The sequence below is a fragment of the Microtus oregoni genome, unplaced genomic scaffold (genome assembly GCF_018167655.1).
Source record: "Microtus oregoni isolate MIOR12 unplaced genomic scaffold, Mior012 000024F_ref0000369, whole genome shotgun sequence".
In the NCBI taxonomy this organism is placed as follows: domain Eukaryota; kingdom Metazoa; phylum Chordata; class Mammalia; order Rodentia; family Cricetidae; genus Microtus; species Microtus oregoni.
This window is the reverse complement of record NW_024543083.1, coordinates 9102484-9126265: the sequence shown is the minus strand read 5'-3', so window position 1 is coordinate 9126265 and position 23782 is coordinate 9102484. Positions and strand designations below refer to the sequence as shown.

General features: G+C 47.6%; 1 protein-coding gene across 3 annotated transcripts in view; it reads right to left on the bottom strand.

Moving 5' to 3' along the window:
* Nucleotides 1-14766, bottom strand: part of Tacc1 (transforming acidic coiled-coil containing protein 1) — a 97228-nt gene extending 82462 nt beyond the window's left edge. Inside the window, exon 1 of one of the 3 annotated variants that reach the window (XM_041674035.1) lies at nucleotides 14707-14766. Coding sequence is in view for 2 of the 3 variants with exons in the window: in XM_041674039.1 (XP_041529973.1) it covers nucleotides 5993-6069 (77 nt within the window). In the remaining variant the exon portion in view is untranslated. Of the gene's footprint in view, nucleotides 1-5992; nucleotides 6086-14706 lie in introns of those variants that run through there. The other 2 variants (XM_041674039.1, XM_041674034.1) reach the window with 2 other exon arrangements.
* Nucleotides 14767-23782: the final 9016 nt, after the last annotated feature.

Sequence of the window (23782 nt, the reverse complement as noted above, 5' to 3'; positions counted from 1 at the left end):
ACTTCAAAAAAAATTAAGCAAAATCACTCAATAATGCTACTCCTATGTGTATAGCCCAAACAATCTAAAGCAGGGTCTCCCTTGTTCAAAGCAGTAGTTAAAATGAGTCAACTCACATTGTCTGCCCACAGATGAATGAAGAAATAAAATGTCACACAGACACACACACACACAAGTACACACTCAAGCCACATCTTATTCATTCTGATACATACTACAACATGAACAGATCTGAAAATATTATGCTAAGTGAAATATCCAGACATAGAATAATATTATATAATTCTGTTTGTATGATGGACCTAGGATAGGTAGCTATAAACCAAACCAAAACAAAACAAAAAATACCAGGAGCCAGGGGAGCAGCAATGGGGAACTTCCCATCATTCCATGAGTGCAGTTCGCAGTGGTGAAAGCATCTAAGCAGCAGAGATGGTTGTACATGTTATCAGTGTTACTGAATCATATACTGAAAGATGGTAAAAGTGGACATGTGTACAAACCAGCATGAGCACATAACGTCCACCACACACCCACACACATATACCCGAGTGGTTAAAATCGTAAATTCTGGTATCGGTCCTGCAGTGGGGAAAGTAAAAAAATAAAAAGAGCATGCCTCGCCCCCACGGTCAGAGCAAGCGTCCTCACAATCGGACCCGCACGGATGGTGCCAGGACATGCCCAGCCTCAGGCTCATGGCGTCCTGTACACTACAGCCACTTTGGCACCTCACCAGCTCAGACCTACACAATCCAGCAGCTGTGCCCTTTTTTTTTTCCTTCCTAGTGTTTCTGGGTGTTTAATCCAGAAACATGTGCCAGCTAGAAAAGGGTGTGGAGGAGGGGAAGAAGACGGGGTGCTGTTGTGTGCTAGCCCCAAAGGGGAAGAGTTAGTGGAACTAAGCTTCTCTTGCATTCCTACTCGGTAGCTATCTTGACGGAGTATGTGTCTTGTAAGACTAGAGACAGTGCCTTCTTCCTTACTGGATATGGCTATTTCCAGCCCCTCACACACAGAGGAGATATCCCCACTGCACACACACGCACACATGCACACTCTCTCACACACACACGCATGCACACTCACACATGCACGCACGCACACAAGCACACTTATAGAAGCACATGCATGCGCACACACATGCGCATTTACGCACACACAGGTCATACACTTCAGGCCATTTCCTTTTGGGTGAGCTTTGCTAGAGAGAGAACAAGCCAACATCTCCTCACATCTTATATTTCTCCATCTCTCAGGCCAGTTCTCCAAGTTAGATACCATAATTCCTTTAACTTGTCTTCACATAGCTAATTTTTTTTCTGTGTCTTTTCCAAAACTTTCTCTGAAATCTTTCTTTTCTTCTACACTAAAACCTTTTACATAGGCATTTTTAAAACCCCTGAAGTAAATGAAAACCAATGAGGCTTTCATGTTTTCATTTATTTGCTTATTTATTTATTTTGAGGCAAGGTCTCACTATGTGTCCCAGCTTTCCTCCCCAGTGTCAGGATTATAGTGTACATACCATGCCAGGCTTGGGATTAACATGTTTTTAATTACAGTTTTGTTTGTTTGTTTGGTGTTTGTTTTTGAGACAGGACCCCATTACATAGCTCTGGCTGGCCTAGAAGTTGATATGTAAGCCAGACAGACTGGCCTAGAACTCACAGAGATCCTCCTGCCTCTACCTCCTGAGTGTTGGGATTAAAGATGGCACCACCACGCCTGGCTGGACTAGAATGTTTTTAATGTTACTACAACTATCTAGCGAGAAGATGGTGAAGAATACTATGAATTTGAAGCCAGTGGGATTCAGAATAAGTGTGCATATTATGAACCAAGTTTCTGAGTTCAAAAGTTCAAGGCCGACAGCCCTCTTCCTGTCAGGAATGTCCATCTGCTCCACCACGGCTTTTCCATCAAGAGACACTTTAGACGCTGCTCCTAAAATCCCAGTTACTTGGAAGGCTGGAGCAGAAAGATTGCATATCCAAGGCCAACCTAGTCTGCAGTGTAAGACCTTGTACCAAAGTGGGAGTAAAAAGTGGGGGGATGGGCTGGGGATGTGGCTCAGTCAGAGTGCTTGCCTGTCAAGCACGGGGCTCTAAACTTAATCCTAGAACCCCCCCCCCCCCCCGACACACACACACACAAAAAAAAAAAGAGGAGGAGAAGGAGGGGGAAGGGAGGAGGGAGAAAGAGGAGGGAGAAGGAGAGGAGGGCTCCCTTCAGCTTAAATGTTGGAGACTTTACCGTCAAGAGACTATTGAACCTGCTGCATCTTGTTGACATGATCAGAAAGACACAGGCAAAATCACTGAAGACCTCAGAGCACTGGCTAGACACACACACACACACACACACACACACACACACACACACGGCCACTGGTCCAGCCAGTCCATTATTCACTAAATCCAGAATGGTCCATAAATTTAACCTGTGTATATCATACATTTCAGACAAGCTAAATAAGAATGAGGTGATTATTTATAAATCATGGGCTCTGCTTTATGTTATTCTTTGAACCCCCCCCCCAATTACACAATGTTCTTAGAAAAGCTACCACGGTGTTGGTTGTATTGCCAGAAACAGTCCACCAGGGAAGCGAGTTTCAAACAGTGCACCAAACCCAAGATGTGCCTATCTTCTTGGTAGGGCTCCTTCCTAAAAAAAACCTGGAAATTAGCTGAAGAAAGAGTTAAGAGGCTGCTGAATGTTCAGTTGACAGAGTGCCTGAGCGGCAAATGTGAGGCCCTGTGTTCAATACCCAGCACTGTGTAAAACCAGGCAGGGCAGCGAACGTCTGTAATATGGTGGGTCTGTAGGGCGGGCATTTCCCACTCGCCCTAAACTAAACGGGGGCAGGGGAGGGGGCAGCCGAAGAGGAATTCTAATCCAGGTCTACCTGACCCCACAGCTGTGCTCTCTCAATTCTCAAAGCCTCCTGGAATGAATGAATGAACGAACAAACGAACAAATGAACCAAACTACTCCAGCCTTTTGCCCAAGCCAGCCATTTGTTTCCTTGGGCTCGGAGAAGGTTAAACTTTCAAAGACTGATGAATTTGACCTTGACTCAGGCACTGCTACCACGAGCTTGTACGGGCCTTTATGTTTCTCAGTGGAGTTTTTGTAAAGGCCTTATCTGGTGCCTTTTAGTATCCAGTCTTTCTGAGACACAGACCGGGACCTCTCTCAAAGACAATTTCTCCCTCAAAAGAAAATGCCTGTGGGTGCATTAGTCATGTGACTTTCATATAATTTTTTTTAAGGGAACAATAAGCTTCCAAAGTGCCACTGTCCAAGGGGGGGGCTTCCTCGAGGTCAACGTTATCCTGAGCAGTCACATGTCCGACAGGAAGTCTGCGGTACTGTGTGGACAATGTGTCCTTGCTCTCTTGAGCCCTGGAGAGACTTGTGGCATGTGCCTCCGATTAGCAGCACTTGGGGAACAGCTTTGACAGGAATGGAATTTCATCTTTCTAAAGGGATCTTTTTTCTTTTTTCCTCCCCCCATCCCCGGAGATAGGGTTTCTGTGTTACCCTGGAACTTGCTCTGTAGACCAGGCTAGCCTCCAGGACAGAGATCTGCCTGCCTGGACCACCACACCCAGCTTCTGAAGAGTCTTTAGCTGGTGTCCCATGTGTCATTGAGCGGAGCCTGACCACTGAGCAGAGAGACAGTGTACTCTGGGGAGACCAAAAATCGCAGTCCTGAGAACGAAGCCCAGAGCCTAGGCAGGCACTCCACCACTGAATAACTACCAGTGTGCTTACCCTAAGCGAAGACCAAGGATGGCCATGTGTATTGGTTGATTTTTAGGCAAACTTTGCCAAACAAAGAAGAACCTCCAGGGGAGGGGATCTCGGGGGGGGGGAGGGGAGAGAGAGAGAGAGAGAGAGAGAGAGAAAGAGAGAGAGAGAACACCAAGACACTAGACACCGAACAACTGACGACTTAATATCCAGCCACTGATATCACACGCACCTTCGTTTTTTCCAAAAGCTGCCAGCAAATAATCTCAAGATCTACACAGTAAACCTTTACAGTCACAATCCACAAAGATCACTCAGTTTTTATCCTTGGCTGACAGAATAGACGGTGTGAGTTCACAGATAAAATGGTCCACAGATAAAATGGTTGTGATTCACGTACACCCAACCTTCTATCAACCTCAGAACAGCCCGTGAAACTGTTTCTGCCATTCGGTTAACGAACGATGAGGCAGAGAAATAGAGAAGTTAAGAAATAAATAAAAGACCCCCAGGCTACCCGAACTTTTTCATTTTATTTTATTTTTTTGTTTCTTCAAGACAGAGTTTCTCTGTGTAGCTCTGGCTATCTTAAAACTTGCTCTGTAGACCAGGCTGGCCCCAACTCAGAGATCTACCTGTCTCTGCCTTGGGAGTGCTGGGATTAAAGGTGTGTGCCACTGCCACCATCTGGCTAATTATTTTTATTCTCTGTGTATGAGTTTTTTGCCAGCATGCATGTGTGTGTGCATGCCACATTTGTACCTGGCGCCCAAGGAAGAGTAGGTCAGATCCCCTGGAACTGGAGTTATGGATGGTTCTGAGCTACCATGTGGGTGCTGGGAACTGAACCCAGGTCCTCAGTAAGAGCAAGTGCGCTTAGCCGCTGAGCCACCACGGCAGTCCCTTCTGTGTGTTTAATAAAAGTTAAGTCAGAGCCGGGCGGTGGTGGCGCACGCCTTTAATCCCAGCACTCGGGAGGCAGAAGCAGGCGGATCTCTGTGAGTTCGAGGCCAGCCTGGTCTACAAGAGCTAGTTCCAGGACAGGAACCAAAAGCTACAGAGAAACCCTGTCTCGAAAATCCAAAAAAAAAAAAAAAAAAAAAAAAAAGTTAAGTCAGCTCTAGCATTTTATATTCTTGTATTAAGCAGTGCCAATTCAGATTTCATTATGGAGGGAAATGAAAGAAAGGGGGGGTATGTGTTCTGTTATGTGAACTAAAAATCTGACGGTTTCTTCCCGCTTGTCTTGAGTGGGAGGCAGCTGCCACCTGAGCTCTGACGTCAGACACCCTGGAGCTCACTACTTCCTAGCTGGGGGACCTTGGACAACTTCCTTGATTTCTCTATGCTTGAGTTTATTTACCCATAGGATGATAATTCAAGAAATTAATTCAGTGTTCTTGGAGATTAAATTGGACAAAGCGATTATTAAGGGTTTTTTTAAAAAATAATTCTCACAGGCTCAGTGAATCTCAGCTACCCTTTTATTAACAAGTTGTTCAGACTTCGTTTAGATTTGTAATCATATTGTAAATATCAGGAGGCACAGAGCTCATGACACGTGATTCAACAGGTCAAGAATGGTATTTGTTACCAAGCCTGACAACCTGAGATCAATTCCTGGGACCCACGTAATAGTAAAGAGAGCTGCCCTCCACATGTGCCCTGGCACCACCACTACTACTACTAATAATAATAACAACAACAATAATGTTTTAAATAATAGGAGGTAAAATAGCATATTTAGTATTTGGATACCAAGGGACTGTTCTGTCTTGAAAAGATTATTTTAAAAAAGAAAGGAAGGAAGGAAGGAAGGAAAGAAGGAAAAAGGCATGCCATGCCACACCGTCTATCTCCCTGAAGAGTCGCTTCCAGCACACACAACTCTAAAACACAGTTTGTATGGTTCTGACCATCTCTCAAGTCTTCATCAGCGCTCGCCTTCTCCCCAACTTTCCCAGCATTGAGTTCCCTTCGCCGCCCCTTACGGTACTTGGTGTCCCCAGCTGTTGCTGTCCCGGAACAAAGCTCGCTTACTGCAGCTACAATGCTGCCCTTCTCTGAGGTCATCGTGAAACTCGCCAGAAACAACAGGGAATTCTTGGGAGCCACAAGAGCCACATCCCCAAACCCCTGGACCCCGCAGGCCCGCGCGGGTCTCGTCGAGCACCCCCACCCTGCCCGTCCCTGCCCCGAGTCCCCCGTCCCACGCCCTGCGCTGACTCACGCGGCGGCGTCCACGACTGTCGGGGGCGTCTCCCATTCGGGCCCCGGGCCGCGACCCTGGGAGTGCGAGCCGCCCATCACTGCCAGCCCACGGGTGACCTCGGCGGGAGGCGTCGGGAGGAAGGGCCTGACGCGGGGAGGGGCGGGGCCGTAGTCACCTCCCGCCCGCCCTGGCTGCTAGTGAAGCCAGGCGGGCGAATCCCACTCCTGCCATCCCCTTTCACCGAACTCCCCAACTAGCTGGGTGACTTGGGACAAGTTACAGCACCCTTTCCGAGTCCTGCTTTCTTCATCTGTAGAATAAGGGAACGTGTTCACTGCGAAATGTGCACATTGCCTTTGCCAACCAAAGAATGAAGTCTTTTCCAAATTCATAATAAAAAAAGAAAGAAAAGAAAACAGACAGGCATAGTGGCACACCCCTTTAAATTCCAGCGCTCAGGAGACAGAGGCAGGTGGATCTCTGTGAGTTGGAGGCCAGCTTGGTCTACACAGTGAGTTCCAGGACAGCCAGAGTTACACACTGAGACCCTGTTTGTTTCTTGTAAGGCCTACTGGCCCAAAATGATCTTGAATTCCTAATCTTTTTACTCCACATCCCAAATACAGGTATTTTGTGGGTATGTGCCAGCAAGTCCAGCTATTTGCTACACACAGACACACACACACACTTTTTTTTCTTTTCTTTTTTTTTTTTTTTTTTTTTTTAGGAAAAACTCTCGCAAAGGTTACAAAGGCTAGCCTTGAAATGAGGAACTGTGGCTTCAGATTTTCAGCAGTCCCTGCCCCTGTTAGAATGTAACTTTTGTAATGTCTAGAAGATTCTCGGATCCCTGTCTCCTAGCCTAGGGCTTGTGTTCTGGTTTACCAGCGATACCTATGCACTAGTTGAACAAAAGAGGTGGTTGCTGGGCGCACAGCACTGGGCCCAGCGTTAACTTTTCTCTTGACTAGAAGCTATAGGAAAATAAAGATGTGTTACATTTACAAGCTCTCTGTTGTGTGTCAATGTCTTGACTATCTGTTGGTTCGCTACACTGCTTGGGCAGTGTCCCTAAGGTCCACAGTGCTGACACACTGACGCCCTGAGAATGAAGATTGGGAAAATAAGGATTAAGTAAGGAAAGCATAGCGGAGCTGGAACTGGGATTTTTTGCAGGAAAGACTTCAAGTATCTAGAGGAGCAGAATGCAGCCAGAGACCTATCTTATAAAAAGTTCAGATTCTTCACAGGTTGTCTGGAGCAGTGGGGTGACCCTGGAGCAACACTGATACCCCCCCCCCCCCAGCTACCAGTTCTTCCGGAGGAGTGCTTGGCCCCTCCTCCTGGGAAGGTCTTCTTTCCAAGAGGTCTTCCTAAGGAAATGGGAGGGGTAGGACGGCAGAGGTCAGGAACCAGAAAGTTTCCTTCTCTGGGTAGATAAGACTGTGGGACTGTGGGCTGTGGGACGTTTCGTTCTTGTTTAGTGCCGAAAGACACGGGGCAGTGTCACTAAAATGGTTTGAAAGGAAAAGATGGGGCTAAAGGCGGAGCTCAGTATTAGAAGACTTGACTATTGGTGTGAAGCTATCCCTGGTTCCCAGCACTGAAGGGGAAGAGGACGACGACCACCATGATGACAATAACGATGAACAATAAATAGCAAGAGGGACCCTGCTGTGTTGCAGAAACATTGAGACACAGGTTCTACAAAACAAAGTCTGAGGCTTACCCAGCCTCTCTCACGGTGCTCGGTGGCCACAATGTTGCTTTGTTGTTTCTTTGGCTGCTCTGGCAGCCATAGGAAGGGCTTATGGGGAGTTGGATCTCCAGGGTCATGGGAATGACTACAGTGAAGGGGACATCTTGTCCTCACCTCGTCCTTGGGAAGGAAACCTATCCAAGAGCTCTTCAGAAAGCAGGCCCAGGACAGATTAAGATCCCCGATGCCCCTCAGCCCCCAAGGTACAATCTGTGTTCTCACGATGCAGAAACAAAACCTGTTTTTCTACTCCAGACATCATTGTGGATTGCCAGATCAGAAGCACATTGTGGAATTATCTGCAATGTCTCTACTCATGCGCCTTTGTTGAGAGTCCTCTCCTTCTTATGCTCCCATTAAAGACAAAACTAAGAAACAGCAGCAGCCCCCACTTAGACACAGTGTGCAAGCCCAACTTTGTCTCTCTAACAAAGCTTACCTTCAACATGACACCCTCCCCCTCTGTGCCCCTGGACATCACATGAGTATCCAGTAGCAGAGGAAGTCCCCTTGAGAAGTATGTGGTGATCTCAGAAAGGCACCATTTCACCTGGTTTGGATATCATTTCTATGTAGTTTTTTTAAAAAATATTTAAAATTTTATTATTTTATGTGTGTGAGTATTTTGCCTGTGTGTGGACCTTTCCATATGCATGCCTGGTGCCAGAGGAGGCCAGAAGAGGGCATCAGATCCCTGGAACTGAAGTCACAGTTGGCTATGAGCTGCCATGTAGGTGCTGGGAATCAAGGCCACACCCTGTGGAAGGGCAGCCAGTGCTCTGAACTGCTGAGCTGTGTCTCCAGTCCTTCGTATGTTAATTTATGAAGGATCAAATTGCTTCATATTTTTAGATTCACAGACTATTCTTGAGATCAAGCAGTGTGCGGTAAGGGCTCCAATATCACCATCCTCTTTAAAAACAATTTGTCTATTTAAATCGCTTGGTCTTTCCATGTGAGATTTAAAATAAGATTGTCAGCTGTATTAAAGTGCTGATTATTCCAAGAACTGACAGTGGCAAACGCCGAGGCTCCCGAGGCAAGACCATCGTATACGACTCCCGACTTCATCTGCCTTCTTTAATGCCCTGTCAAGCTGTCATGCTTTAAAACTCCCAGCCTATGGGGTTTTTCATTTTATTTCATATTTTATTTATTTATGTGTGTGTCACTATGTGTATGTATACAAATGTGCATGTGAGAACCCATGGACGAGAAAAAGAGGGTTCTGGGTCTCCTGGAACTGGAGTTATCGGTGGTTGTGAGCCGTCTGACATGGGTCCTGGAAGCCACACTCTGGGCCTCTGGATGTAGACCGCTTATCTCCATCTCCAGCGCCATGTCTGCCTGAGGGCTGCCATGCATCTGCCAGAATGACAGTGGACCAAACTTCTGGAATTGTAACATGCCCTGGTTAAACGCTTCCATGGTCAGGGTGTCTCTTCACAGCAATAGGAACCCTAACAAAGACAGAGGCCCAGCCTCACTCAGCTGTCAGTCAGGTAACATGACTATGCCGGGACATCCCAGCAGGAGGAGAGCCAGGGGACTATGTCCCTTCTCCACCCTTCCCTCTCTCTGACTTCCTACAGCTGCTTTCATCAGTGAGGTGAACGCATGTCTTCAAGGCAGCCATTGAGGCCAGCATAAGTCCAGGGCACCATGGGGGAGGCCGAACAGTGGGGGAGCACGGAAGATGAAGACACAAGGAAGGCTGGAGTGCCAAGTCCTTCCCAGGATAGTCCACGTGTATCACCTTGGCTTGTTGACACAGAGGGGCTCTGGACCCTGCTCTGTGGTCTTAAGCAGTCGATATCCCCCCCAGCCATCCCGCTCAGTTCCCAGCTCTCATCAGAAGTTGAGAATTTAAGACGGCCATGCAGAGTCCCGCTCTGGTCCATGGGATTCCAGAAGCGACTAAAGGCCTTTGCAGACTAGGCTGGTGTGAGCCTTGAGAGCTGACAGCTGCTTGCTTGCTAAATATATCCAGGCCTTTCTCCCTTACATGACTAGCATCTGCGCTTGCATGGGCAGTGGTGGCTGGCTCCAGAGCCATTCCAGGGATGAGCAGGCTGCGCTCATGTGAGTTATGGATTCTGGAGAGCTCGTTTCTAAGAGCCCAGGAAACAGAATGAGATAATCATTCATCTGGCATCTGGGTGGGCAGGCAACCAGCACACTCCCTTGTTCCTGAAGAAGCCTGAGAAGAACCTCAGCAGCTGGCAGCAGCTGGCAGCAGCTGGTGCAACCCTCAGGCTGGTGGGCAGGTGGCTGGCAAGCCCAGCAGCAAAGGGTCAGTTGCCAGCAATTATGGAGATGGTAATGATTAGCCAGAAAGACAAACTATAGAAAGTTCCGAGGGCCCTAAGCTGACCAACAAACACACCGAGTCTTCCCTTCCTGCCTTGCGACACTCTCTTCTGCACTGGTTTTCAGCTGCTTCTGTCTGCTTTGGTTTCCCTGGGGGCCTCCAAGACTGGAGGACCAGGCTAAGGGAGAAAGTCTCTTCTTTGGTATTTCCAGGACTGAGGGTAAAGAAACATAAAGGTGGTGCGCCGCCCCCCCCCCCCCCCCCAGTGCCCATCTCATGTGTTTCGGGTAGACTGGAGCAGACTAAATAGCGTTCCTCTCTTTCATCCACCCACTCTCGGTCATGAAACCAGGACCTCCCCCAGTTACTGATGAGTCCCAAATGTGCACTACTGTAGCGTGTGATGGGAGGAGAGAGGGAAGCCAAGGAGACTTATATTCCCAAGTCCTTAAGAACTCTTTCCAGGCTGGAGAGGTGGCTCAGTGGTTAAGAGCACCGCCTGTTCTGGGTACCCACAATGGTGGCTCATAGCCATCTGTGACTGCAGGTCAGGGGATCTGGCACGCTTGACTGTGGTATACAGAATTACGTGCAGGCAAATCACCAGTACACATAAAAACAAAAAAAAATTAAAATGATGACAACAGAAACAAAATAAAATGATTTTTTTAAAAAAGAAAGACAGCTCTTTCCATATTGCTGATTTCTCAAGTCTATTGTCATCATGTTTCTAGAAAAAAAATTGATTATTGGTATAAACACACTCTGGCTTAGGAGGGAGGGAGGTTGGGAAGGAGGGAAGGAAAGAGAAGGGGGGGTTCCGAAAGAGAACTAGCTTGGGATTGGGGGTTCTGAAGGTGTAAGACATAGGGCAGGGCTCAGTGGAACCATCTGTATTTTGTGGCATGGTGTATTAGTGACTGTTCTGCTGCTAGGATAAAACAGCCCCACCAGGGCAGCTCCTAGAAGAAAGAGTTTGTTTTGGGTCATGTCTCCACAAGGACAAAAGCCCATCATGGTGGGAGGCATGGCAGCAGGAGTGATAGGAGTAGGAAGCTGGGAGCTAACATCTTCAACCATAAGGGAGGCAGAGAGCAAACCAAGAGTGGGCGGGGCAAGGCTTTAAACCCTGAAAGTCCACCCTTAGCAACAAACTTCCTCCCATCACTGCTCCAAACAGAGCCACCAACTGGAGATCACCCATTCAAACGCCTGAGCCTATGGGAGATATTCAAATCACAACATTATGTTAACCAGGATCCTGGTGTGTGTGTGTGGCAGGGAGACCATGGACGTACAGAACCCTTGGGGGGTTCACAGGTACAATTAAGAAGGCCACATGTGGCGGTGCACACACCTTTAATCCCAGAACTCAGGAGGCAGAGGCAGGTGGCTCTCTATGAGTTCAAGGCCAGCTTGGCTTTCAGAATTATTTCCAGGACAGCCGAGGCTACTCAGAGAAGCCCTATCTTAGAAGAAGGAGGAGGAGGAGGAGGAGGAGGAGGAGGAAGAGGAGGAGGAGGAGGAGGAGGAGGAGGAGGAGGAGGAGGAAGAGGAGGAGAAAGAGGAGGAGAAAGAGGAGGAGAAAGAGGAGGAGAAAGAGGAGGAGAAAGGAGGAGAAAGAGGAGGAGGAAGAAGAAGAAGAAGAAGAAGAAGAAGAAGAAGAAGAAGAAGAAGAAGAAGAAGAAAGCAGAAGAAAGGAGGAAGAGAAGGAAGGAGAAGGAGGCCATGGGTCTCACAGTTATGCCCAGACCAGCTGCTCTGGGTAGTTTTCTTGTTCAGATGCCATGACCCTATGAGTCTCCTGTGAGGTCCCCCTTGGCGCCCTTTAGCCCCTGGCACTTTGGAAGTAGTGTGCCCTCAGCTTTCGTGTTCACTGTGCCTCAGATGGATGAAAATGGATTCAAGCAGGTTATCAAGTGGAATTTAGCAGAGCTCTGATGTCTAACAGAAGCATCCATGCGTTAGGACGGAGTTCGAACCCCAGCTCCAGCACCTACATGCTATGTGTCACTGTGCACCTCATTTCTTTCTCAGAACTTTGCAAACTGAGGAAACACACGCCCATCCACCCATCCCCTGGGAGAGTGCACAGAGGTGCCTCACACAGGCCGGGCTCACACAAAGTACCCGGCAAACACTGGCTGTCAATTTCTTCTTCACTGACTTCTATTTCCCAGGAAGTTGGTAAGTCGAGGCATACTAGTTTCAAGAACATTCTAAACTTAATCCAGAACTAGGAGATGCTGATCAACTTGGGTTTTGGAAAACAGCAACAGCAACAAAAGCCCTTCTGTAAATTATGAGCTGCCTTACTTCTTTAAAATAAGTTTCATACAGCACTTGATATTTGATATCTCAGCTCGAAATCCTAAAGTCATTCTCCTAGAATACTAATGGGTTTTCTAATGGCATTTCCTCAGTGGTGAACAAAAACGGAAAGAAAACAAACCAAGCACACAAAACAAACAACAACCAAACCCCACACATTTGGATGTACATTGTGGTGTATTGTGTAGCAGAGAAGAGACGTGGACCGTGGACCAGCAGGCCAACTGCAAGGCTCAGCTCTCTATCATCAAACAGTTGTGTCTAGGGCTGGGCATGGAGCTCAGAGGTTAAGTTATTGTCAAGCATGGATGGGGCCCTGTGTTCCATCCTCAGCGTGTGCTTGCTCACACACACACACACACACACACACACACACACACACACACGGACAGGGGACCCTCTGTACCATTTTGTGATACATATTTACCAGGATGCAGCATTGCTGGCCCCTGCAATCTTAGCACTCCAAAGACTACCATACAGGACTGTAATGAAAAACAAACAAACAAAACAAAACAAAAAAGACCCCGACTCCATGCATGCACAGAGCATGCTTCCTTCCATAGAACATTCTGTCTTGGCCCTGTGACCCGCTCAGCTCAGACTGCTATCAGAATCACCAATTACAAAAACACAAAGAGCCCCTGTTACTTCAGTCTCTTACCCCTGTCAAAGGAACCTTCAAAAGCATCAGTGCCTGGACACCCAGACTCAGCAGGATGGGGCTCCAGTTCCACACACAGGCTGAGTGTGCTTGGACCAGATATATGAGATCTGTCCTTCCCTGTAGATGCCTCTCAGGGCTTCAGTGAGGACCACATGAACTGTGGGTCTAAACTCTGTGAACCGGGGTTTCCAGAGCAACCATGTGCAGTCCAGGCAGAGTATCATGCGCCCTCCCCCCCCCCCCCCCCCCCGTCAGCGGTTCTGCAAACCGTTAAAACGTCCTTTCAAACTAGACCCTTACCTTCCAGCCAGATAAAGATGCAGCTTCTGGGCTGGGACTTAAAAGATGAGGTCATCGCAATCCCAGATGCCTCGGCCTCCATGTTGATCTCCTCCTCCCCAAAGGGGACCCCAACATTACAAAGAACAATGTCCCTGCATCATCCAGGAGAGGCAATTGCGTATGAGGTGGGAAGCTGGAGTAAATGGCTAGCTCTAGTTACACTCTGCAGGCTAGTGAACTAGGGTCAGGGCACTCGGGACACTCCCTACAGAGCTCAGGCCTCTGCAGGGGTGGAGTGTGTGTGCGTGGTTGCACAGGAACCCTGCACAGGAACCCATGCACAGGAACCCCGCATACTGCAGCACCCGGGAAGAACACATCTGCATTGTTCACCTCCTTTATAGTAAAACCTGGCTGGAACCCGGATTTGAAGCCTCTGCCTTCTGAACTCAGCAGCACGGCAGTGAGACCTAGGTGGCTCGCATCCCTCCTCTGTCATTTACTGAGCCACGAGCCTGATTGTCATCTGTAGAACAGAAAGGATGATGACAGGGTCTGCCACCTTTCTCCTGTCTCCCGGCATATGGCAGATGCCCAACAACAGTCAGCTGGTACTTCTTCATAGCCAACTGGTAAGTTCTGACGATTTAGTCCCGTTCCATTCCTCATGTAGTGAGCCTGTCAGAGAATAAGGCAAGGCAATGTGCTGCTAAGGGACAAAATGTGTCATTAAGAGCAGAAAGCCATAGGACTCCAGAGAAGGGCTCCATCACAACGACTTCTCCATCGACTTCCTACCTTCCTCAGCTTCCGGGTGGGGTGGGCACCCTGAGTTCGCTAGGCCAGTTCAGCGTCAGCAGCAATGGCCAAGACTATAGAGCCACGGTCTGCTGAATGTCACCACCAAGGGCCAAGGCTACACGCAGGCATCTGATTGGACCACAGACCCTTCACATCGCACCTGTCCACAGACACAGCCCTGGTGCTACACCCCGGTACCTGGAGGGACCACTCCATCAGGGCGCGCTGAGCCAGGACCATATGAGGGAGGAAAATGAACCAGAAACACACAAGGTCCAGGCCCTGGTTCATTAGGGCCCTTTCTAACCAATCACTTCTCTGAATCTACTCCCAGCTGATCCTATTTACGGACGTTCTTTGCCAAGTTGGGGCAGGGGGCAGGGAGTCAGAAGAGAAAACCTCAGTTTACAGAACTTTCTTCCTAGAATTCGGCCATTCATACTATCCATTCAAGCATTTTGAAACGTCGCCACCTCCCCCAGGTGGCCTTCTAGCCACCCTCTTCACGGAAACATCCCCGATCAAAGTTGGAGGACCCACCCCTGGTTTGGCAAAGGAGGATTGAAAAGCAGCCATCCTACCTGTCAGTGGCGCCCGCCTCATCCCACCTGGTGCGAGGACTGGCCGCTGCCAGCGCCTCCCTCCTCCACCAGCCCTCGGGCACAGGGGAGAGGATATTTTGTAACTCTTGGCTGGAACTTCCAGGGGCTGAACAGGAGACGTCCTCTGGGACGTGGAGCTCAAGGAGTAATCGCGGGTCTTCCTGGAAACTATCGCAAATTCGCTACTTCCCTCTCTCTCCCCTCCCCTCCCCGTCAACCCCCGCCCGCCTTCTCCTTGGCCCTCTCTACTCCGTTATGTTCTGAAAACTTTTTCCTCTGGGTACACTTGGCTCCAGAACACTCTTCTTGTGTGAGACTCTCTCATGTTACAAAATTTAGTTAAACAAAAGAAAACACCCAGAGGTTTTTTTTTTTTTTTCCTTCTGAACTTTGTACTGGGAACATTTTTTGATATGTATATTTTTTTCTTCCCTGACCCATTGGATTCCAAGAAAATGCACGCCCACATCCCTCTTACTGGTCCCAGTCCCCTTATTTCTTTCCGGTGGAAAAACAACAGCTGGCAGGGGACAGCCCTTTAACTCTGAGCCTCCAGCTGAGCCGGCTCCTATTGGTGCCTGTGTGGACAGCAATAAAAGATGGGGTACCTAAGGAGGGTCTTCAGGGGCAGAACCTGTTACCCTTCCCAACTTACAGTCTCCACTGGCCCCCAGGGATGGGACCAGCGGTGCCCCGAGATGAGGTGTCCGTCAGAAGATCCGGGTGTTGGTAACCTTTATTTAGCCTTTCTGTGAATGGTCACACTCAACCACAAACTGGGAACCGTTAGAACACTTGACCCTACAAGGAAACCCTACGACTCCCACAGTGTTGACTAGGGGTGCACATGCAGTCAGGAAACGGAATATCTTGAGCAGGACACACTCCCAATTCCCTGAGCCATCTCTCCAGCCCCAAGCAGAATGCTCTTCGTCTGCAGAAGATGAGCTGTGGCTGAATATCTTGCAATGATACTTGTTAGTGTTAAGACTGTTGGGGATCAGAGCCTGTGAAAAAAAATTTTTTCAACCGATGTATTCTGATCATATCTTTCCTTTTCCCCAGTTTCTCCAAATGCCCCCCACCCAGCTCTATATTCATTTTTGTCTCTTTAAAAAACACACAAAAATAAGGTTGGATGGCGGTGGCGCTCGCCTTTAATCCCAGCACTGGGAAGGCAGAGGCAGGAGGATCTTTGTGAGTTCGAGGCCAGCCTGGTCTACAAGAGCTAGTTCCAGGACAGGCTCCAAAGCTACAGAGAAACCCTGTCTCGAAAAACCAAATAAGTAAATAAATAATAAAAATTTAAAAAATTTTAAAAATAAAAAAAATAAACACAAAAATAAACAAACAAAACACAAGAAACACATACAAAGTTCCTCCCCAAAAAGCACAAAAACAAAACTAAAATATACAAGCAAAAGACTAATAAGACAAAAATACCCGGTAGACTTTGAGGTTTGCTATGCTCAGGATACTGCGTCTGATACAGTATCTCAGTTGACTTGCTGTTGCCTGCATGATGTAGGACTCTCAGCTGTTCCTCCAGCACCACATCTGCCTGCACGCTGCCATGCTCCCCGCCCTGATGATAATGGCCCTAACCTCTGAAACTGTGAGCCGCCACCTCAATTAAATGTTTTCCTTTATAAGAGTTGCCGTGGTCTTGGTGTCTCTTCACAGCAATAAAAACCTTAACTAAGACACCCAGGCAAAGCAAAAGGAGACAAAAATCTACAGAAATACCAGCGAGATCGTTTTGTGTTAGCCAACTACTCCCGGGCCTGCGGCTTATCTTGGAGAATGGCTAATATACCCAGTGTAGGACTCCATTGAAGAAGACTCATTTTCCCTGTGTCAATAGGTTTCAGTGGCAGATAGCTTCCTGCTTAGGGATGAGGACATGTGCCCACTTCTCCTTCTCAGCCCCAGGACCCCATCTGGCTTGAGTCTGTGCAGGCCCTGTGCCTGCTGCCACGGTCTCCGTGAGTTCATATGAGCATCTGTCCCATTGGGTCCGGCTGAGGCATTTCTTTTTTAAAATTCGTGTTATTCATGATACCTGTTTAGTCCAGCAACTCGCTCTGTTGTTCTGTGTGAGGATTACAAATATCATCCATCCGTTCATTCCAGCCAATAAATATTCATGAGTGTCAGCGTGCCTCGCACTGGGCCAGAAGATGAAGGAATGCCCAAGGGATGTCTGTAATCTAGTCGACAGAGAAATAAACACACTTGTATCGTTCAACCAACTGCTCCACCCCTAGGTATACAGAGCTGAGAGAGAACAGTTGTCAGCCATCATTATCACAAGCAATTCTGAAACATTTTTATCTCTCTGAAAGAAATCTTTTATCAATTCCCAAAGCCCCAACCTCAAGACACACACACAGAGAGAAAGAGAAAGAGAGAGAGAGAGAGATCCAGCAACCACTAAGGTACTCCCTGTCTCTACAGTTTTGCCTATTGTGGATAGTTCATATTAACAATATCACGTGTTCTTTCGTGACTGACTTTCTTCATTTTGCAAGAATTCATTGCAAGCTCAGAGGTCATTTACGATTAGACATATATCAATACTTCATTTCTTTTCTTTTAAATATTTATTTATTATGTATACAATATTCTGTGTTTGCAGACCAGAAGAGGGCAGCAGACCTCGTTACAGATGGTTGTGAGCCACCATGTGGTTGCCGGGAATTGAACTCATGACCTTGGGAAGAGCAAGCAATGCTCTTAACCACTGAGCCATCTCTCCAGCCCAATACTTCATTTTTTTTTTTTTTTTGTAGCCCTGGTCGTCCTGGAGCTCGCTCTGTAGGCAGGCTGGCCTCGAACTCAATGATTCAGCCTGCCTCTACCTCCAGAGTGCTGTGATTAGAGGCGCACGCTACCTACCGTTCGTGGCTACTTCCTTTCTTTTTATGGCATAACTTCCTGAATATACTAATAACCATTCAACTATATAATCACAATGGGTGAATTTATGTTCTGTGAGCTACATGAAAGGAAAGCCATTGCAGAAACAAAATTTGAGCAGGCCTGGTGGTTTACACCGGCAACCCAGGACTTGGAGGTGAGGCAGGAAGATGGAGATAGAAAGTAGCAAGATCCTGTCTCAAACAAAGAAACAAACGGACCAACACCCTCCACACATGAAAAAAGAGCCGTACCTCCCCATCCCGCGACTCATCCCGCCTCCCAAGGTGCTGTTTTCATGTGTACTTTCTTATTTTCTTAGCTGATTCATCCTGAGGTTCATTTTGAGACATTCAAGATGTTGTCTGAGAAAACAAAAGATTCACGGGAGACTCATGGGAAGAAGCTGCTCGTAGAAGAGCCCTCTGTGGGCTGTGTTCTTGTTCCTGGAAGGGCTTTCCTCTCCGAGGAAATGAGATTCCCAAGCTCACTTCATTCTGCTCCCTACGAAAACACACAACCAGGTGTGGTGGTGCTTATTGCCACCCCAGCACTCAAGATCGTTTTCATCCCTTCTTATTGTTATGAGTCTGCCTTTCTCTCGCCTAATCGGCACTTGCTAAGACTTCAGGCACTATGTAAATAAAGTAGAGAGGTGGCAGTGGGCATTCATCCCTCATTCTTTTTTTTTTTTACAATCATTTATTTATATATATAGTATTCTATTTGCATGTATGCCTGAAGGCCAGAAGAGGGCATCAGATCTCATTATAGATGGCTGTGAGTCACCATGTAGTTCCTGGGAATTGAACTCAGGACCTCCAGAAGAGCAGCCAGTGCTCTTAACCTCTGAGCCATCTCTCCAGCCCCCATGCCTCATTCTTGATGTGTATAGAAAATGCTGTCTGCCTCCATTTAATTCAGTGTTGGCTATAGATTTGTTATATATCTCCTTTATGATTTTGAGGCATGTTACATCTCTTCCTAAACTCTCTAGAATGTTTATCCTGAGGGCATGTTGAACTTTGTCAAATGCCTTTTACAGCATCAATTGAAACGACTGTGTAGTTTCTGTCTTTCAGTTTAATTATATGGTGAACTTGTTGATTTACATATGTTGAACCAACCTTGTTTTTCTGCGATGAAGCCCACTTGATCATACTGTGTGACCTTAATGTGTTCCTGAGCTCAGTTTACAAGCAATTTGCTGAGAATTTTTGCAACTGTGTTCATCTAACAAATCGCTTTATAGTTTTCTGTTATCTTTTCTGTTTTTCTTTTCTTATTTTTTCTGTCTTTACACAGTTTGGGTAGCATAAAAATTCTGACTTCGCAGAGTGATTTTGACAGGGTTCCTTCACTTTCTACTCTGTGGAACAGGTTATGAAGAACTGGTCTCAGGTCTTCTGTGGAGGTGCGACAGGATTGAGCCATGAATCTGATGGGTCTGGGCTTTTCTTTGAAGGAGGCTTTGGCTGCAGAGCCCAACTCATTATGCATCATGAATCTGCTTATTTCAGTGTATCATGGGCGGGAGAGATGGCTCAGTGGTTAAGAGCACTGGCTGGTCTTCCGGAGGTCCTAAGTTCAATTCCCAGCAGCCACATGGTGGCTCACAACCATCTGATGCCCTCTTCTGGCATAAAAGTATGTACATAGATAGAGCCATCATGCATTGTAAATAAGTCCTTGTAAAAAGATTCATTGTATCGTAATGAGTCTGGGTTCATTTTGGTGAACAATACACATTTAGAAATTCTCCTATGTTCTGTATTTCATTGGAGTCCGTTGTAATGATACCCTTTGACTCTAAGTTTGTTATTTGTGTCTTCCCCCCCCTTCTCTCAATCCCTCTCTTGTGCCTGCTTGGCTAACTGGGAAATGGTGAAACTGGCACTTTATAGAGTATATGGCCAGGGGTTTCGTTACCAGTGTTGATGTTATAGTTGATTCGATTATTAACATCTCATGGCACAGATGATATAGGAGTGAGTTAGTGGCTCCATCCTGACCTTGAAATATCAGTTGTACAGAAAGGAACAATAAATAATTCAGCTGCCCTTCTTTCTGAGCCCTTCCGTAGGACAGTGCATTCTTGTTCCCGGATGGACAGATGTAATTCTCAAGTTGTCCAGTAGATGGCGGCATTGTCATTTCAGAAGAAACTTCCAGCTTTCTTACTTTCCTTTGCCACTGAGGACCACAGCCACATGTCTTCGACTTCAGGGGCCAGGCATGTCGGCCAGAATAATACTGTCGAAACATGGGCCTCTGACTTAGCCAGGCATCTCCCCTAAGAAAAAATAACCTTAGGCTCCTAACTTCATCTCACTAGACCTCCTCATTGACAGGGTCCAAAAACTGAGGACTCTATGAGTTCTGAACACCTTGATTCTGCTAAGTGGAGCAGACCTGTAATCCCAGCATTTGTGAGACAAAGGCAAAAGGATCCAGGACTTAAGGCCAGCCTTGGAGACATTCCGTTTAACACCCGCTCGAGCTAGTGCATGAAACCTGTAACACCACATGTGCATGCGCGTGCACACACACAGAGACACACACACATGCACACATGCACCTCCACGGTGGAGGTGGCAATGTGGAAGTATTCATTGACTCATTGCACAGTTGGATCGGCCTTGCCCTACCTAAGTTCTACAAGGGGCTACTGAGTGCTATTATCCCTACATGGCACGGCAAAAAGGCTCTGTCCATTTGACCACAGGGGCTTTCCTATTCCAGCGGAAGTTCAGCCTCTCAAAAAGTATATGTATTGTGTGTCTTCTTTTCAAAATCTGAGCACATCTTGCCACTGGGTAAGAGCTGCTGGGTGGAGATGGCATGAAGGGGGCTTTACGGATGAGGAGGGTGCTTGCCCGAAGGGCTGAACACAATGCTGGCCTTCTATGGCTCTTCTGGCTCCAATCCACGGTAGCGGGAACCTGCAAAGTTGGAGGAAAACCCCAGAAAAGGACACAAAGCAGAGTCCCTGTGGACACATTCACAAGACACTCAAGTCTCCAATTACAGAAATCACCTCGTATGTCCCAGGTACATTGAGGCTAATGACCTTGGAACCTTCTGCAGAGCCAATTGCACACTTATGGGAGAAACTAGGGGGTTTTTATTGCTCAGGCTGGTAGGGGGCCGGCGATGTACCAGGTGAAGGAAAAGAAAGCTCCAGAGGCAGCTGTAGAAGGCCTTGCAGAAAGGAAATAGGAAGGCCTGGCTCCCACACAGCCCAAGCTGTGGCTTCCCCACTCATTCCTAAAGTTCTAATATGATCTTTGATTCTCACTCCGGATGGATCCCTTATTTGAAACTTTTGTTCAGGAGGGCTGTCTGGGAGGCAGGGAATAGTTATGATTCCGATGCAGCCCTCATTCGGGCTTGACCCTCTGGAATAAATAACAGGAGGCCCTGGGGCTCTGAGACCCATCCGGTGTCTGCTTCAGTAGAGGATAGGAGACTGTCCTTGGCCCCACCCACCTCAGCCTCCTGGCTTCCCTCCCAATCCTTGCCAGCGTCATAACCAAGGTCTTGTGACTTTTGAAATGCCCCAGATTCTACTGCTTGCTTCTTTGTCTTTGCACATGTGGTTCCTGGGGCCGCCATTGCCTCTGGCTTCCTTCTGGCCTGGTTAGTTCCCATCAGTCCCTCTGCACAGCCCAGGGCTGATTGGCGCTTGACGTCTGCCCTCCCCAGACATTTCTGTCTCTGTTGAGTCATCCCAGGTGACCCTGTGAACATGTCTGTCACAGCAACAAGCTCGGGGTGGGAACTGTCAAGTCAGTTTTCCCATCCCACTCCCACCGCATCCACACCGCAGGTCTCACTGGCACAGCCTTAGCTACCCAGGCCACTACGAGGTTCTCATCAAATCTGGTGGGCTGGATGATTGGTAGAGGGCAGATCAATATGACTACACTGAGCAAAGAACTCTGACCTCTGGGAGGCTGGAGAAGGCTCTGCCCATTAGGAAATGACCTAAGTCTACCCCCGCCTCTGAAGACATTTAAACCTCCCCACTGTCATGTGCTTGCCCGGCTGACCCGTTTCTTTACCCTGGGGCCAGAGGCTGTACTTCTGGGAAGCACACTTGAAGTCTCAGCCTAGAGGCCAGCTCATGTCTGTCAACAGCCAGCTGTGTGGCCATCCAATGTCACAATGAAGTCTAAATCCCTACTTCATTAGGGCAGCTAAGAAGCCAAGCAGCTGGATTCTTGAGTTCCTTTTTTCTTTCTTTCTCTTCTTTTTCTTTTTTTTTCTTTTTCCAGTGCTGGGGATGGAACTTATGACCTTGTGTGTGTTGGGTTAGTGCTCTACCACTGAGCCATAGCCCCAGCCCTGAAACTCACTGTTCTGATATCCTATGGATTTGAGTACTCGGAGCCGAGTCCATGGAACACACAGTGACATCTCCACAACCTTGCTCATTTCTGAAACAAGACATACAGAGAGACAGGGACCATGGGGTGACATAAGGACACAGCAATGCGATTTGGCAGCTGGAGGACGGTCAGAGAGACCATTTCTACTGACCAATACCTTTTCAGCCTTCAGCAAGTCCTTCTGGAAACACTAGGCACGTAGCTCAGTGGATAAAGAGACCCTGAGTTTGATTGCCAGCGTTGAGCGTGTGGAAGGGAGAGAGGGAGGGAGAGAGGAAGGGAGAGAAGGGAGGAGAGAAGGAGGGGGGAGGATTCATTTAGAAAATTCAGATCCTCATTATCCCACTATGTTACCTTATGACTGGGATTTCAAAATCAAATAGGAGGTTCATGCAACTATTTTGTGAGAACCCTGTAGCAGCAGCTCACAGACTGCGTGATGGAACACGGGTATCAAGCCCCAGCAAGACCCACAAACTTGATAAGGCTAGGAGCAGGCACCATAGGAAAATGTCTCCTGCCTTGTTAGATTCTTCCCTGACCATTATCAGAAGCTCACGCACTTCCTCAAAGCAGACTTTTTCTTTCCCTATCTAGCTGGCCCTCACGTCTATGGGTTCCATGTATACAGGTCCAGACAAACGCTAACAGAAGAGACCACGCAGTCTGCGGATCGCATGCAGTCCCCGTGTGTCATAGTTTCCTGACCCATGCATGCAGCCGAACAATCAGATACAGCATTTGCACTGTATTAGGCGTCTTAAGTGGAGACGTTAAGAAGTACACGGGAGGAGAAGCGGAGGCTAAATGTAAACCCAGTCCGCACATCTGCAGCTGGAACATCTGCCGGAGAGGGGGGCAGTCCTGGAGACAATAGCACAGATGCTGGGGATGGCTGTAAACCCGGCCACACAAACCAACAACATAGACACCAGTTTCTCCTTTCCCCGTCACGAACACCCAATCCATCCGGAAGTCCTGTCCACTCTTCCTTCAGATGTAGTCCCAATCCGCTCACGCCTCATCACCTCGGCTGACGAAACTCAAAGGGAACTCACTGTGCCTGTCTTTCGTCAGGGCCAAAAGAGGCTCCCAATGGGCTCGCCTCTGCTCTTCTCCTCCATGCAGTAGCCAGAATCACCCTCTTTACTTTAAACCCCAATGGCTCCCCAGTGTTAGCGTGGGATCGCTCAAACTCCCCGTGATGGCTTGGCCTCCTTCAGCGTCCCCAGTCAGGTCCCTTTCTGACCCTCAAACGCACCCAGCACCTTGCTACTTCTGTGTCTTCAAATATGTTATTGCTTCTTCTCACAGATCTCCACCTAACAGGGACCTTAACCGATGGCGCAAACCGGTCGTGTATACCTTGTCTCCAAGAACTTACACAAACAAAAACAAGCAAAAACCCCCCACTGAGAGCTGTTACATAAAATATGCTCTTTGTTCCTACCATGGCAAATCCTTCCTAATGACAAAGTGGAAAAGTCTATGCTAAACGTATGTTAGTAAAATAGAACAACTGAATCCAATTATTACTGCGTATGTCTGGGCGCTCTGGGTTTTTGTCAGTGAAATCCGAATGAATAATAAAATGGGGGCATGCATTATTTATACCATAGCATAAGTTCATTGTGCAGAGGGACTTTTATTTAAGGGAAATCCCGAATACGGGCACCATCAAATCATTCATGGTCTCCTAAGGTGGGTTATTAAAGAAGTTTTTAAAATGTTCTTGTCTCAGTGGG